This window comes from Scaptodrosophila lebanonensis, unplaced genomic scaffold (genome assembly GCF_003285725.1).
Source record: "Scaptodrosophila lebanonensis strain 11010-0011.00,11010-0021.00 unplaced genomic scaffold, SlebRS2 tig00000001-arrow-pilon, whole genome shotgun sequence".
Lineage (NCBI taxonomy): Eukaryota > Metazoa > Arthropoda > Insecta > Diptera > Drosophilidae > Scaptodrosophila > Scaptodrosophila lebanonensis.
In genome coordinates this window covers 2,796,494-2,814,476 of record NW_022060529.1, presented here as the reverse complement: position 1 = coordinate 2,814,476, position 17,983 = coordinate 2,796,494, and the positions used below count along the sequence as shown (strand labels likewise).

Here is a 17,983-nt window from a genome sequence, read left to right as displayed (position 1 = left end):
GTGTAAAGTAATTATACAGCTATGGCGTCGCCGCAAAAGCTAATAAAAATGTCAAATGTCGGACGATAAAGCACAAGACCTATGCACACGCATGCCTATCCAATGGGAGGGGCTGAAAAGGGGAGGTGCAATTACTAATATTTACAGCGAATGCCTGTCAAATGCAGAATAAATGTACACACTAAGTACTACATATATTGTATGCAGTCATAAGCCAATTCGTTGATGATACGAATGTTAGGAGTTCATTCCCAAATGTTCAGTCAACTTTAAAATCATAGAGAGGAGAATGTAAATGAACTTTGGTTCTGTTGTTTTGCTGCACGTTGCGCAGGCTCGTTTACTTATTGCAGACTTTATTCCTTTGTAGATCATGGAGTTCAACTAAACAGTTTGCTGTAAAAGTGTTATGCATTAAAAGCCGAACATTTTCCTGAAAATGGCAAACTTCACCCTTCCCCAAATGTAAATAATTTATTCTAAATGTTTAGGAAACTATAGATTCTTCTCACAAGTAATACTGATACTAATACATACTGTTAGAGAAAATTCTTAAACTGCAGGTTGAAAGTCCTTTTGACTATATAAATTGTTTACAGATTTGACCTAGAATTTATAAATGGTAGCACAACTTTCTTTTGATTTTTTTAAAAGGCATACATTTTTGCCAAGCACAGTAATACAAAACTGATACTTTATCACTGGAATCAGCTGCCTATGGCGCTGCCGTTTTTGGGCGGAGTCCTTTCACATGTGTTTGCCTACATCTGAAGCGTTTAGGGAAAATACGAAATAGTGTACAGCTTTGAAAAATCGTTGTTTAATTTTGCAGCTTGTACCTGATTGTGTGCTAATCATACATAAATAATTTTGGTGCTTATTTTTCTGTTGTACGAGTATGCTGCCATCACTTAAAAAGTTGCAACGTCTCAATTTTCGTGTTGTTAGAAAAACAGCAAGTTGAGAGAGAAAAAAGAACATTTATTAAATTTACAAGTGGCAGCAGGTATGTGCATACATACATGGAAGGTAAAACCTTGCAACTTGTAAGCTACACGAGTACCGCACATTGCCGCCCACTTGCCACATAGAAATATAAAAACTTTAAGTGGCACATGTGAAGCGTTTTTTGGCAACTTGTGCAATTTGTGTTGCATGGGGGGCGGGTTGAGCGGAGTCTAAACTTTAGCTCTGCATATGAACAAGCGCAAACTTTGTGGCAGCGTATCTACAAGTTGCAATCTTAGCTGCTGCTGCAAAAGTTGGCAGCCACTCATTTGATATTGAAAGTGAAAGAGCATATTTAAATACATGTACCAACCAGTACCAGTACCAGTACCAGGACACAAACACACAAGCACACCAGTGCAGTCAGCAGCAAGAGCTGCATCGAGTTTTACATGTTGGCTTAATTTGAGTGTTGACAACACACACACCAACACACACCAACACACACCAACACACCAAACACACAACACTCCAACACACACACGACATTTTCCCGCTGTTGCCCTGGCAGCTTGTGACACTATGTGTCTGTGTCTGCCTGTGTGTGTGAGTGTTTACGTCGAGTCTATAGAAATGCGCTTTGTAAATTTTCAAGATTTGGGTTAGCGATATTTACGCACACGCACACACACGCATAGACATGCACAGACATGCACACACGCACACACACCGTCTCACACAGATGGTTGCACATCTTCATAGATGCTCAGCAACTAGCTCTAGCTACGTATGTAAGTGTCTTCCGCTTTGTTGCATTGACATTTTATGCAGCCTCTGAAGGCAATCAGAATTTGGCAGTCGATCGCTCAACGCGCTCGATAGAGTGCTGGAGGATTGCATTACTAGTACTATGAAGCATGCTGCGAATGTATGCAACAAATACTTAGTAAGAGGAGACATGGCAGACACCACAAAGTTTAAATATTAAGTTTACATTATATGAGCTGGGCATAACCAATCCTTGTGCTCAGAAGCTCCCAAGTCCATGTGTCTTTGATTCTCGATGCAAGCTCGTTTTGTAGCAACCAACTAACTTTCTATTATTATTTCTTTTGTTTACTGCTCAAGTACAATGCCAAATAACACGAATATAATCAAAGACAAGAAGTGAGTTTTTGTTAGAGGTATACTCGTACATCATTCTCTGGAAACATCTGAAGTAGTGCTACTTTGCCTGGGAGTCTAAAATTAAACTATAACATTGAAAATACTTAGCTTCATTTGCTTCAAATTTCTTTTAATGCAGTATAAGTATGACAGCGATAGGAACAATCGCCAAAGAATAAGTTCTTTAGAAATTATCAAATTATAGCAAGATCTGATAATATATATAGTTAGAACAAACCAATAGATCCCCTTAATCGAGTCATTCTTGTTGAAGTGATAATCCTTCGCATATAACTGACATACATAGTATTCAGCTATAGCTATAATAAGGACATACCTTATTTATTTGTGCATTTAATTAAAACACATTTTAGAAGCATCCAAATTGTTAATGCTTACTTAGCCAAAGCAATGTGTCTGAAGCATATTTAAAGATTTCAATAGATTCTAAAAATGAAATGCTATTTTAAAAGCATTTTCCAATCGGCTTTTCCAGGTACGAGTACCTTGGGAACTGTTGCCAACTAAAAACGAAGCATAACATGTAGGCCAGACAATGTTGTTGTCAGTCCGTAACTCATACTCGTACCACTATTTACTGGAACCCCAAGTGGGTACCTTTAGTGAGGCAGGGAAACGTGGCTGGCCAATTTCCCAGACGTGTGTCGCCTTCAGACACATGCTAGTGGAAACAGCCGAAGAAATGAGCAAAGACGGCACCCATGAGACCCTACAGTGGGCTGCTCGGCATTAGCTGCTGGAGTGCAGACAATTACAGGTGAGCGTTGTTTAAAGACGTAAACAACTGTAAAACATGCCCCCGAGATATGTTGGCCAACAGCAGTGGCCGAGAAGATGGCTGGCAAAGCACTTTATGAAATATTCACAGCCCACACAAACAAGCATGCAAACACACACATATATATGTATACATATATTCACATAGCAGCAAATCCGACAGGCAACAAATGAAAATAACAATCATAATATTCAATTATGCAGGGACAGGCGGCGAACTGGCCAAGGCACAGTGACCCAACACCATGGGGCACGCCAAAGAAAGTGTAGTCCCAAAATATCGCCGAACGTTCCAGCCCTTTCTGACTCACTTTCAAAATGCAAATCTTTTCCGAAACCCTGTAATTGCTTGTTCTACTCTATCTTAATAATGTTAACAATTTCTTTATCTATCTTTTTCTTTACTTTTTTGTTTATTTATGCTGTAGTTTTGATTTCAATTGATATGAACATTGCAAGTTTTAACAAGAGAGAACGCTACAGTCGAGCAAGCCCGACAGTGTAATACCCTGTACCCAGGTAAACTTCCGTCACTGAGTTATATGCGCCCATAGCAGCAGCAAAAAGAGGAAGAAGAAGAGCGAACTTGTTGCTGCAGTTTGAGGGGGTTGTACTGGCGAGAAATTGTATACAACAGTAGACAATTATATATAAATTATGTGTGCAAAGTTTGGTTAATGTAGCATTTGAAATGTGGACGCTATTGACGAAATTCTGTAGCGGGGGAAGGGGGGGAAAATTCCAAAAAATAAAATAAACTCGTCCTTACTCGGACCTAGGAGAATCTGGATGCCAACTTTGGTTATTCTAGCTTTTATAGTTTCTGAGATCCTCGCGTTCATCCAGACGGACAGACGGACGGACAGACGGACGGACAGACGGACGGACATGTCTAGATCGATTTCTCTCGTCATGCTGATCAAGAATATATATACTTTATGGGGTCGGAGATGCTTCCTTCTGTATGTTACATATTTTGCACAAACCTAATATACCCTTTTTACCCTACGGGTACAGGGTATAAAAATTAAAATGTGTTCCACTAGAGTAATACAATAACTCGATGAAAAAACAAACCCCAATGTTTCTATATGGAAAGTTATTTTATCTAAAGATTATTCCACTAATACCAATATATTCCTTTTCAATTTGTAACATAATTAATACAACAATAATAACAAGTTAGACTCCCAGAATACACAAAATGTTGGCAAAACTTATGCAAAGAACAAAACTAGAAAACAACTTTTCGGCATTCTACAAATATTAGTACAAGTATTTCTCATAAAAAAAAAAAACAAAAACAGAATTTTGTTTATTTTAGAACTCGGCGTTGAATGTTTTCAATTGAGTCTGAAGCACGGTGCACATTACAGCAGCCCTCCAGCTTGCGAGGAGCCGCAAACTTGGGAACAACTACTGTGGTTGCTCGCAGTTTATGTTACGCTTTAAATAATTAATAAACTTAATGCAAAAGTTGCAAATAAAATACATAGCCGCGGCTTCTGCTTGTTGTGGTGCTGTTGTGGGCACTCGTAAAAATCATTGCCTGCTTACAGGCGTTGTGGCTGTGATCCTTTATGGCAAATAAATTGCAATTACGTGCCAAGCTTGACAATCAAAAAGGGATTAACGTTTTAGTTTATTCCAAACGCCATCTATTTGTCGCGCCATCTCATTTGTGTTGGTGGTCGGGTTGCGGGGAAAATACTCCTGCGACTCGTATTTGTTTTTAATTGAAGTTGTCGTTGTTGTCATTGTTGTTGTTGTTGTTGCTGTTGCTGTTTGTGTGCTGAATTATAGATTATGCTGATGATAGAATGGGCTCATCAAAAACGGCAGCTTTTAGGTGTCCCGTCACGAACCTGTCTAGTTAAAAATTGATGGCTTTCAAATAGGACATGAAACAATAAGCAAATAAGAGAGAAGCATCCTTTTAAACAAGTTATTGCCAAAGGTTGCTCATATTGTTCCATGGTCTATATCAATCTTATGGAATGCTGGACACTTAAATTCGGGGGCCTTTCACCATGTACCAACTAATGTTTTCCATTTCGTGAGTATTATATATACGAGTAGATGCTAATTGGGTCAACTCTTGACTTGAATAAGCCTTTTGTAAATACCTAAAGAAATGGATCCTGCACGAGTGTATTATATTCAAACTTTGATAGTGCTGAATGTTTCCTATTGAGTTAATCTCTTCCTTGGAAAAAAGGGCTTAGAAGTATTAAGAGATTCGCATAACACTTTAGAATTCAATTATTAATATTAGCACTACAAATAATAGGTTTATTTTTGAAACACATCAATTGAATATTTTATTTAAGGCACTTGTTTGCCGTATGTTTAAGAAACGGCATAAATATAACATATATAAATATAACAGAAGAACTGAGGTATTGAACAATAGAAGTTTAAAAATCCTTTAAAAAGGCAAATATGTGTATAAATGATTAATGTATTAAGAGTCGTGAATAGAACCGCTAAATAATGGAAATCCTGCTTGAAGTGAAAACTGTCTTGCGTCGACTTATAAATATGAAATACTCTTCTTTTACCCAAACCCACACTATACTTATATTTGTATGTTTTCATAAATTGTCGGCAATATTATCGTACCTGCCGGTGGAGAGTTACAAAGCAGATGGCTTTCCTCTTTTTTTGGCTGCAAGTTGTCAGCAAACGAAGGAAAATCAATGAAAAATCTCAATTTTCGCATATTTCAGAATATTGGAGGAAAGGAACTGCAGTGGGGCAGCGTGAGGATAGCAAAGAAATGACAACAATACAACTGATAATAAAAACAAAAACAGGGCGAACAAGAGAAAATTTCTCAAAAAGGGGAATGGGGCGATGTGGGAATGCAGGGCTGAGTCTGCAAAGTAATTGCAACCCGCGAATGAATGAGAAAATTCAATTATTTTCGGTCATTATTATTTTTTCAACATCTTCGTCACGACCCAGTCCGAGCAGCTCGAGTGCATTCACCAACACACTCCCAGTCCCTCTCCTGCCCTGATTGGTGACTGCCGTCCTCGTCCACGTTCGCGCCCCTTAGCTGTCACATCTCGATTGTCCCCTTCCCGGCTTGTTGCACGCATTTTGATGCATGCAAAAAACTTTTTCACGACCTGCAATCAATGGGACGCGTATTGCCCCGTCCCCTGTCCCTCGTGCCGCTCCTTGCTCGGCGGTCCCTCTTATGCCAGCAGCCCTTCCCTTTACCAACACCATTGCAGTTGTCGCACTTGGCGGCCATTGTCTCGACCAGGCGGCAAAGTGTTGCAAAACGTTTTTGTTGCTCGAACTGGTGCGACGCTGCTTCACCTCTTGGACAACTTTTTGCGTACAAAGGCGACTACGAAAATTAAGTTAACTTGTTGGGCAACGGGAATTGAGTAATTTTGAGCTGGAAAAGTTTCGTTATTTTGGGGCGAGGTCCGAGTCTCTGCTACAATTGTTTTACATGCAAAGTTGTAGATGTTATTGTTGAACTGTTTATTATTTAAGCTGCACTTGCTCTACATCGTTGTAACTGTTTCGCCATGGCAGTCGGAAAGTTGTCTTACTTAAAAGTATAGGAACTGCGAATTGCATGTGAAAAGCGAAAGCAATTTGTCCAAACTACAATTAATTAAGTTAATTAAAATGTTGGACGACTTGGTCTGCTATTGCATTAAACCCAAATATTTTACAATGCAGTCATGTGATTAAAGATATTCGAATATCAATTATGTTCAAATATAATGTTGTAAAGTGTAATGAAATGAAAAGAGTTTATCAACATTGCTTATTAAATGTCCACTGCAATCATAGGTATTTCAAAATCCACCCAGTTATCTAGGAATTAGTTGTCAAATATCAAATTTAAGTATATAGCAGATATTCTGCAGTTTTTATCATTTCGGCTTCGTTCTTCCCAAATTTCAGACACAAAATTCCTCCAAAATTTATTTTATATTTTCCGTACATTTTTAACTTTTTATGAGGTGTTCCTTTTTCCTCGACTATCAATCTAGATGGCAGTTAGCTGTCATCATCAATTTTCCAAAGGATGATTAGCAGATCCTAATTCCCTTCTACGATGGGCTGGATGGTGATACAGTTTGTGGTTCATCCCAAGTTTTGGTTTTGGCTTGTGAACTAGTTTACCAAGCTGGCTGTCCAAGCTGATCAATCTCTGGCTACGTTGTCTCTGCTCAAGATCCTGGCGATTCGTCGTTTATGTCTTTCCTGTTACTTCAAACAATCTTCGGATTTCAATTCTTTGAGTACCTCCAACTGGATGGAGATCTAATCCTTCCATACTTTACACATTTCGCATCAAGACGACGGGCTGGATGGTGCGCCGGCTTGTGTTTTGTCCCAAGCGTTGGTCCAGCTGGGGCAACGAAGTTACTATAAATATGTGGCTCCTGCTGATGCAGCAGCTGCTACTGTTCCTTGCGCAGGCGACATCGGCCGTGTTGCCTGCTTCTGTTCTTCAGGGTCAAGAGTCAATCAGTTTTTGAAACTGGTCGATTAATGGATCATGCGATCGAAATTGTAGATACTTTTGTCTGCGGATGGTCCTTCTGGTGGGTGAGAATGAGAAGTACGTGGACAAGTCAATTCAAACCAAAATAGGCACTCGGACAATGGCAATCAGGGTAATGGCATTGCCGAGTGTCGGAAATTACTTTATCCTGACTGCAAAGCTTCTACTGACAATCCTGGCAGTATTGGACATCTGTACTACCGTCTCATTCGCAGATTGATTTAAAGTTGTCGATTTTTATTTTCAAAATATACGTGTATGTATATATCGATAATTTTCTTTTCTTAATTAATATATGCGATCAACACCAATTATAGATCCTTAAATAGTGTTTTCTGGCACTTGTTTGCTTTTTGGACTCGCCATGCTTTGTATCGCCGCAGATCTGAAGGCCTACTGGCAGCGAAGGCAGACCTAGCTAGCCTGAGTTGGGAAGCTTGCTGAAAATTGTTTTGGTATTGCGACACGATAAGAGTCTAGGCAGATAAGGAATCTATTTTCTTCAGTAAGGTTTACATAAAAACGAAGGTACCCAGAGGTTAAATAAAACACGAAATCGGAATGGTACAATAACGGTACAGTATCTAGTTCTAATCCCCGAGTCATGATAAATTTCCCTGACTTTTAGCCTAAAAGCTGTCTTACTGGCAGAAATTACTGCTTCAATAAGAAAAATATAAGAGGCTTCCAAAACGATATTAAAATAACACTTTCAATGTTCACGTTGTGGGATCTCCTCTCGACATAAACAATTTGAACGTAACAGTCATAACACACCGGGGGAATTCCCTCTTCCCAAAGGCCGCCTTTTAACAAAAATATACTTTGCTGTTCCAAGGATTCCGATGATTCTGATGCAATGATACAAAAGTTGTAAATTCTTGTCATTCATTAAGCGGGTAGACTTTCTGGGAAACCCTTTCATTCTCCATGTGTATAAGAAGGAATGCACACCCAGGACTATTTCTTTATATGTATGCAAATCGCATTAGATCAACCAAGAAGCCTAAAATTATTGCCTTTTTGGAAAATTATTGCCACAAATTATTTTCCCTTCACTGATTCGTCGGGGTATATTCACGCCCACACCAGCCAAAACATATTTCAATTTACCCGAAGCAAATCAAATTAAAAATCGCACCAATGACCAAAAGCTGACCCGCGGGCATACCCCATAGAGGACCAAGGGAGCGGAACAGTCCGACGCCCCACCTGAGTCGGAGTCGGGGTCCGGGTCGGCGCAAATGCTGCCACACGGCTGAGTGCTTGCAAATCAAAATAAAATTAAAATCTCTTTGGGCCGTGGGTGGGGCGGGCCTTATATATATATGTATATGTATATATGTATGTGTGTACATATAGAAATCATTTTTACCCGTCAAATAAATTAGTTTTTTTTTTGTCGAGCAATGTGTTGCAACCACCTTTAAAATGGCGCTGTGCGCATAATTTAGCAGCCACAGACAACCCCGGCGACAACTCACTCGGTTTAATTGATTTTACAGTTAGACTGCCACCCCACCCCCCCACCATGGTGCTCCTTGATGGCATCTGCTGGCAGGACTGGCAAAGATTTTAGAGTTGAGTTTGCAACTGTCGATTGGAAGGCGTGAAGGGAGCCGGCAATTTGTTTTTGTTTGTGTCTGCTGGGATGCCGGCAGCACCACCGCCATCACCACCGTTAACACCACCGTGGAAGAGTTTGCACCAAACACTCATTTGCACTTAATACTTTGGCCATTTTGTTTGCTATCCGGCCGGTCGCCATTGTTGGCTGTCTCGCCGCTCTGTCGCTGTATTGGCAAATAAACTGCTCAAGGATATTTACGAGGGTCTGGGAGACATATGTACATACATAGCAGTGAGGAAGATTTCTTGGGCTTTCGCGATAATTAAAATATGCTTATCGTGTATGATTCGCAACTCTGGCAACGGTGGCGTAATTGCTTGCGTCAGTGCTGGTAAACGTGGCAATTCAAAACGACTTGGAAGAGACGCATCAAAACTAATCCAACTTGCAACACATGACCCACATAAGTTCCACAATTTGTGGGGTAACACTAACTGTATGTGATAGTGGGAGTGGGAGTGTGGCAGCGCCTTGGCAAAACTTTTTAATGAAGTTTCGGCGTTCTTAAAAACAAAACTTTATCGCGCTATCGTTCCTTAACCTTCCCCCAACCACACCCCATGACATGTTGTTGTCTATTTATTTTGATTTTCCTACGCGTCGTTCAGTACTCGTCGTCGTTTGTAAAACTTTGCAACACTGGCAACGGCGTCGACGGTAAGTGGCACATTTGTCGGTGATACGCTTTTAATTAGTGGCTAGGACGCTGGCATAAAAACTTTTTAGCCAGAGCTTAAAAACTAGTAGTACAGTTACTACTGTAGAGTAGTGGGTGGCGAGTGTGAAGCGTGACAGGCGAAGCACAGCATGTGTATTTAGTTGATTTACTCATCATTAACACATTTACTTTCCCCCTAGGTGCCCCCACAGTGGTCGCCCTCAATGCCACGCCCGTCGCCTACCCCGGCTCACCACTGCACTTGAACGTCGAGTTCTGCGCCAATCCCCCGGCACATGCGGCGCGCTGGCTGCACGGCGACCGCGTCTTTACGCCCGGAAACCAATACGGCAGCACAGTGCTCGCCTATTCAGTGAAGGTAAGTTGGCAGCGTTTCCACTGCACGAGTAATTTAAATTTTGGGAGACCAATAAGCCATTAGTTCATAGAAGAAAAGCCAGACACTTTAAATCAACACCTTTGTTGAATGTTGTGTTGAAGTGAAAAATAAAGTTAAATTAAAGGTAGTTGCAAAAAGATTTCCGTAAAAGTAAATTTATATTTTGATTATTTTCCAAAAGGAGCCCATTTCAACCTTCTTGCCACATAACCGAGCACCAAAAATTTCCAAACTTGCAACTCTTTTCAGTTAAGGCTCTGGCCAGAACTTCGATGCGAACGAATATATGCATTTTTGTCTTTACAACTATACTGAATACTAGGCTAGAAATTTGGGTTGATGAAAAATAAATAAAGCAATGAGGCGTTGGTCTTCTTCAGAGAAAACTTAAAGTTGAGAAATAATCAAAATTGTTTAAGGATTTCCCATCAATTTAAAACTACTCGTGTGACTCAAAATGTTTTGCAAATAATCTAATTGTGGGTTACATTTCACAGGATCTGCCTACGCCCTATTGCAAGGAGGCGCGTCTCACGTACGTCAGCATGCACGAACGTGTTCCTCGCACGTTCTACTTCATTGTGTCGTCGCCAGGTGGCGTCGCCGAAGCCGTCTTCAATGTGAACTTCACCAAACGGAATAGGCAAATGTCCAACGCCATCGACGACGACGAGGAAGAGGAGCTCAATCGGCCCGAGCAAATACATTTCCCGGTCTTCAACCATGGAGTTCAAAGCAGTCAGCTCGCTACATCGGCCCTGACAGCCACTCTGATAGGGTTAGGGATAGGCGTAGCATTTGTGCGGCGGCGTTAATTTTAAGGATGTGTGCATGCTTGTTTGTGTGAAGGTTTGTGTGAATTTCTTTTTTGTAATTGGTGCGAATGAGTGGGCATGCCATTAACTACAAGTATATGCTAAATAATACCCACTATGACTAATAATACGTACACATTTATGCGCATATATGTATCTCTACGACTAAATATTACCTACATTCATATACATACATACATATATATACCCACTATACTATATGCTACTACTACCCGCTACTAACTGCAATACAAATCTCTAAAGCTATATGTATGTGTGTTTGTAACCAATTGGCGGAGAACCCCCCCAAAAAATTATACCCCATTACAACTATAACTAATGAACTTTGTAGGCATTTAAGTTGAAAGTCTTAACTTTTAGCTCGAAATCTTAAGGCCTCTCTAAATACTCCTGAGAAATAAGTACATAACTAAACTAAATATGTTCACCTTAGCCATAACTGTGTCAATGTATGTGTACGTGTGTTTGTAGTTGCAGTAGAGCTTAACTTGAATGCCAAAAAACAAAAAAAGGAAGAAAAAACTCAAAATATAAATAAAGGCTTATGTTTATCTATTGTTGTAAAATTGGCCAATGCCGACGTCATTTTCTTGAATGGTAATTTAAGTTCCTTTTTGAGCAAAAATAAAATGAAAAGTAAAAAAGAGAGTGAAGAAAAACGAAAGGCGAAAGAAAAACTAAAAAGTGACTGATTTTTGTTAAACATTTTGAAGCGGTTAATAGTTTAATGTAAATGAATGAGTAAATAAAACTTACCAGGCACGAACAAATTCCTTCCATTTGAATTTTTGCGCGGCTAAAAAGGCAAAGAGCATCAAACTGTAAGATAGTGAAAAAAATAACTGATTTATACTTCAACCAACTTAGTTAATTATATTTAATATTTAAGATTTTTTCAAATCACTTGTTTGACTTGTCGAGGCAAATATTTGTATCAAACTAGCATTTATTTTGCCACAAAAGAAATGCTGATGTTAAGTTATTCAATATGGTCTCAATCATTAGAATTTCATACATATGTAAAGCTTTCAGAAAATGAACTATGCAGCTCATATTGTAAAAGGTTTAAGGATTGATTTGATTTATTTTGTTTCCAAAAACAAATACGCATTATTTCAAAGGACCAAGAGTATTTTTCTCTTCGTTTACTACACATATTTTTATAACAAAATAAGTAATGAGACATTTAACTAAATACAAAGTATATGCATATACGAAATGAAATTAGCTCCAAAACAAAACCCTCCACGAAATTACTGTAAATATATACTATATGTTCGAGTAGGAAATTGCTCAAATAGGCCAAAACAGAAGCGCTAAAAACGAATGAATTATCCAATAACAGGTGTTAAATGTTGTTTGAATTCAACGTAAGCGCAACAAAATTAAAATGAAATTCAGTTTATGACACTAAGCCAAACTACAAGTATAATATACTACTACATGCCTATTGTAAAATATTTCTAAAGAAAACAAAAATGAACTATACAAAAAGAAGAACAAGCCAGCAAATTGTTTTGCCCAAGCCAGCAAAGTTTTGTATAAAGCCGCTGCTTTTGTAATTAATTTCATAAATTACAATAAGCCCATATATACTATATGTTATGCGCAATAAAGAACACTAGCCATTTAAGAGATCAATGTAAAAAATTCAAAGAAGAAATACTTAAAGAATCTAACGCCAAGTTAAGAAATTTAGAAACGTTGAGCATACTCGTATGCAAATGTCAAACGAGTTCCAAGAATTCGGCAACAAATACAAAAGAAAGCATTTTACTGTAACTGTGTAATAATTTACGAATTAAATATGCCTATTTACTCGTAATATACTATACTACTCGTATATGTACTTTAGGGGGGACCCTCTGGGTCTCCAGCTCCATGTGTAATTTGTAAAGTTGAGTTAAGCGTCTTGGTTTATTTTTTGATTTTCCGTTTCCGTTTCGTACCTTGTGTAAAAACAAAAATGCAAAACACGTCGTCATGTTAACTAAAAACCAATTACTTATTATCAAATGATATGATATATTGTATTATTACAGAGAATGCTGGAGAACATATTGATATTGTATTCACGATTAATTATTATGGTAATATTTAAAAAATATTATTTATTAGATGGAAAACAAAAAAACAAACACCACATAAGGCTTAGACATTAAGTGGCCAATTTGTAAGGCGGACAAAAAATACAAATGCAAAAATTCAATTGAAACGAGAACAGAAACAGAAAGAGCAACAAAAAAGGAAGCAAAATGAAATGATGATGAAAACGGAATGAAGAAGTGGCAAATTAATTTTTAAAATACAAATAAAACAATTGCAGTTCATTTGTAGTGCAAAGCAAATAAAAAATGTGTTGGCAAATATATATATATATATATTATATATGATTACGAGTACATAAATGAAGCGAGTACGCGATTCAAGCAAGTGTTTTAGTCGTAGGCCCAAAAACAGATAGAAATGGAAGCAACAACCACCAAGGAGTTTTAAGCAGTACTTAAAGTAAGCAAAGAATAACTTGTAAAAACAAGTTGAGAGGTTTAGGCAGCTCAGACTAGAGCAGAAGTGGTCGAGTAAGAAATACACTGAACTAAATCAAAATGCAACAAAGAACAAACAACAAACAATAGACAGGCAGCCTAGGGCCGAAAACCAGCAGCCGGCTCCCCAATAAAAGCAACACACAAAACAAAAAGATTACAACTTTAAGTGACAAAGCAACAAACAAACAAAAATAGCCAATTTAGCATAAAGTAAAGCGATACAAACAAAAAAACAAAAACAAATGAGCAATGAACATGAAATAAAAATTGAAAAAAAGAAAATTCAAAAGAATGCGCAAGCCTTTAAACTTCCTTCAATTGTGGACTGGGTGGGGCAGTTCAATCAGCGCGGGCTCACACCAAATGGACAAACAGATGGACAGAGAGACAGACAGACAGATAGACAGACAGACAGAGGCGGACATCACATCATTAAGCGCAGTTATAACAAACGAACCGCAAACGGGACACATGGTAATGAAGCTGCACGCAAAATTGCAGTGATTCGAGGCGCCAGCCGCAGCAGATCCCCCACAAGGCCGAGTTTGGTGGACACGTAAGTGACAGAGCAACAACAACAACAACAACGTTGAAAGGGAAAGGCCTGATGCTAGCCAATAGTCACCATGAGGAGGCAGAGAGAGAGAGAGGGACTGGTTACCCGCTTTGGGCAACCACAGGCAGTTAGGCTCGTACGCTTGTTGCTGCTGTTGCAAAGATTCCGGTTTGCATTTCGTACATTGGCCCAATGCGTTGTCAACATTGGAGACGCCGACGACGACGACGACGACGACGATGGAGCTGTGGTCATGTTTATTAGTTTGCAACCGACTTGAAATCAAAAGTACAACGACACCGCCACCCCAGGCCGGCAGCGGCGACGGCGGCGGCACAGCTTTGGGCCAATATAGGCAATGGCTTTGCTGTGGCAGCAATGGCCATGGCAGCGAAATGGGCTCTGCTGCTCTTGCTACAGTTTTTGGCCTAAAGAGTTTTAAGCTCGCATACCTGTTTACTGACAACATCAACGATAACAACACGGACCGGCCAACCTGCCATTCGGCCAACCAGCCAGTGAGCCAGCGAGCCGGTTGTGGCACTTTGGAGCACTAATGACGACGAAATGGCCAAGAGATTGCGATTACACGACTAATACAGATGGGTGATTGGAAACGGGGGCGTAGGCTGCAGCGGCACCAGCAGTTTGGAGCACTACATTTTCCGCTATGCCACATGAAATATACGTTATTTTTAAAAACGAAATTCTTCGATAAATAGCGAATCTATACAAATGCCATTTATTTAATAGAGTACCCCCAAATGAGGTTAACTGGGTTACCTAAGTCAGCTATAAGTTCGAACCCTTCAGTTCCAACAAACTAATTGCAAATTAAAATGTAAAAATGAAATAGTTTTCAAATCTATAGTTTTCAGACTTCATGTTACGCGGTAGAGATAGCTTTTTCGATGGCAAACGTAAGCGTAATATCACGTTGCACTTCAAATGAAGGGTATGTATGAAAAACACTTGATGCTTGGTCTGGGTCCAACGACCAATTGAAATTCCTTTGCAGCCAACTGGAGTGGAATAAACTTGCAAAGCTCGCGAATAAGCGAACCAGCCGCGTTGTGGAGTCCGGCAAGGCGTCGATACAAATCTCTTTGGGGACTCCACAGCCACATCCACAGAGTCGCGTCGCGTCGCGTTAATGTCGACGCACGCGCCAAAGCGAAAGGTGCACTTGGTGGCATAAATGGAGGCAGTGGCAGTGGCAGCAGACTCCGAAACTGCGACTTTGGCAGCGACTGCCTCAACAAATATCCGCAATTTCCAATTGGCATTTCAGAGGTGCATTTCTTTTTAATTGTTGCTGCCAAACTAGCCGCAAGTTGCCAGCATGCTATTTTTTTTGATGATGGTAGTTGTTGCCACATACACGGCCAGCGCTTGAGGAACCGACCGAGCAAACGAAATGCAAAATTATAAACTAAAAGCATGGCCATAAAATTGTACACTTTATGTGGCCACCACAAATGGCGACTGGCGGCGAGTGCAGCCGAATACTTGCATTGGGTGCATTTGTTTATGGGCAGAGTAAGCTCTTTTGGGCGGAGCTGTGACGTGGGCCTTGGCCATAACAATGCAAATAAACTCATCTCGATTGGTCAGATTGCAGCAGCAAGACTAACGAAATCGTATTAAGAGGGAAGTGAGAGGTGAGTGAATGGATTTAATCCATTAATACGCCTTTAGGTTAATGCCTACCGGATTTTGTTCACGCACTCACAGAAATGTTTTGATTATCTATCTTGGCTTTCTAAATTGTTTTGTAATAAATACATAATTCAAGTCCAATATTCAATTAATGTGTATAATCACACCACTTGGCATATTATATTGCACACACAAATTCGATTAAAGAATGATTTGCTTAGTAAACTCTCTAAAAAAAGAACGGTTGATAAAAATAAAATAAAAATTTATTGCAAATTTTAACATTGTATTTATAAAGAATCTATTTGAACAATTATGTCATCAAAACATCAAACATGAGAGATGTTTGTAAATTACTATTTATGTATTTATTTAATATAGCTGTTGAAATAGGTATCAGGAAAAACTAATCACATAATTTATTTCCCATACATTTATGTACTTTTGTAAGGGGGTGTCTGGAGATCCCAATACAATTTATATGTACTTATAATAAACAGAATCTATTCTTTTCTTTACACTCTTTAAATAACTTTACTCATCACACGCCTGGTTTCATTTTCAATCTACTATAAATAATGTTTGAAATGTGGGTCACATATTTGCCAATCTCCTCGTTGGCATTCTTAGCTCTTTGCGGATGATTCCATAATATTATTAATGATTTTCAAACGCCGCATGCCATTTTCCGGAGTTTGATTCCGTACTTCAAACTAACTTGCAGCAAAAACTTTTAATTGTTTAACAAAATTTAAATCGTTCTTAATTAGGGATTATCTATCATTTATTAATTCTGATTGGGCTTCGTATTAAAGTTTTTCAACAATTCTAATTTGTGTGTGTAGGTTTTAGAGGAACTGTCGTTATAATCGAATTACAAAGCCTTGTACAAGTAACGCATTATTTTCCCTTGAAAGGTAGAAATAAAAATTTGCATTTACATAACAGCTGCTTGTATCTTTAAAATATCATTCAATTATTTGCATAAGTGTGTGTACAAGCACGTAAGATTCAATACAAGTATATGAATAACGTCGTGCCAACTTATGTGCATAATGTTGTTAACTTGGCTTTAACAGTCACTTTAAATTAATGAGCACGGACTTCGTTGCTCAAAATGAGCGTGAAATGCTGACAATTAATTCAATGCAGACATGGCGCTCCATGAAGAACGACGAGACACGCACAATAATTTACGATAGACTTTTATGAAATTTCACAGTTCAATTAATGCATTTTAATTTTAACTTTATTTTCCAATTTACTTCACACAGTTAAACGAGCACTGAGCGAAGCATAACGAGCACCAGTACGTAGGAGGCAAAAAAAGGCAACATGGGCGACATAAAAAACAAAAAAAAGAAAATGAAATGAAAATAATTGTAAGCTCAAAATTAAAAATGGGTTTTGATTGATTGTTGCATGAAATTGGCTTTTGGTTTGGGTTTGGTCGAGTTTGGTCAGCAATGCCGCCAACGCCACCGACTGCTGCCAGCAATCATCTTTTGATTGTAATTACCTGCCCGCCCGCATTTTATTTGCTCGGCCACTTAATTAGCACGGCATGGTGGTACGCTTCAATTGACTTTTCGCATATTGGCACTCACAATATTGAATTCAGGTAATAAAATTAAGTAAATTGCTTTTAATAGTTTTCTCGCCGTCAAGTTTCCATTATTAAGCTGTGACCAAAGCATTTCATTGATTTCCTCCACAATTTAAGCAGTTTTTGCAATTTTTCCAATTTTTTGGCTCCACTATCTTCCCAGTGGAAAAGTGGAAAAGTTTACATGCGGAAGGAAGTTGGTCAGCCACAATAACTATTGCCTACAAAACAGCAAATGCACATTTGTTACAGTTTTGGTCAAATGCTGCAAAAATTAGGTGGAGTCGTGCGAGAGGCCCGACCACTTTTCCAAACGCATTTCCTCTGACAAAGCTATGCAAGATTTTTTGCCTCAACTCGACCACCTGACCGGCTTATATAATCGAATTGTTTTGAAACATAACTGTCAGCTAGAGTCGAACTTGAAGCTCGCCTATGCTTGTCGCTTTTGGGTGTGCGGAAGAAAAAAGACGACAAACGCCATGAAAGTCTCACGAGCAGCAGCGGAAATGGGGAAAGCGAAGCGGGCGCATATCATAATTTGTTCATGGCACATCGAGTGCGTAATGAGATGAAAGAGATATCGATGCAGGCACACTGATTTGTCAATTCCAAATCAATTTAGCACTCTTTATA

General features: G+C 39.0%; 1 protein-coding gene across 1 annotated transcript in view; it reads left to right on the top strand.

Moving 5' to 3' along the window:
• The window catches only part of LOC115634559, a 207,510-nt gene extending 195,595 nt beyond the window's left edge, over window positions 1–11,915 (top strand). The window contains exons 11-12 of the mRNA XM_030532375.1: window positions 9,942–10,120; window positions 10,639–11,915. Of these exons, the coding sequence (XP_030388235.1) occupies window positions 9,942–10,120; window positions 10,639–10,956 (497 nt within the window). The 3' untranslated portion in view covers window positions 10,957–11,915. The remainder of the gene's footprint in view (window positions 1–9,941; window positions 10,121–10,638) is intronic.
• Window positions 11,916–17,983: the final 6,068 nt, after the last annotated feature.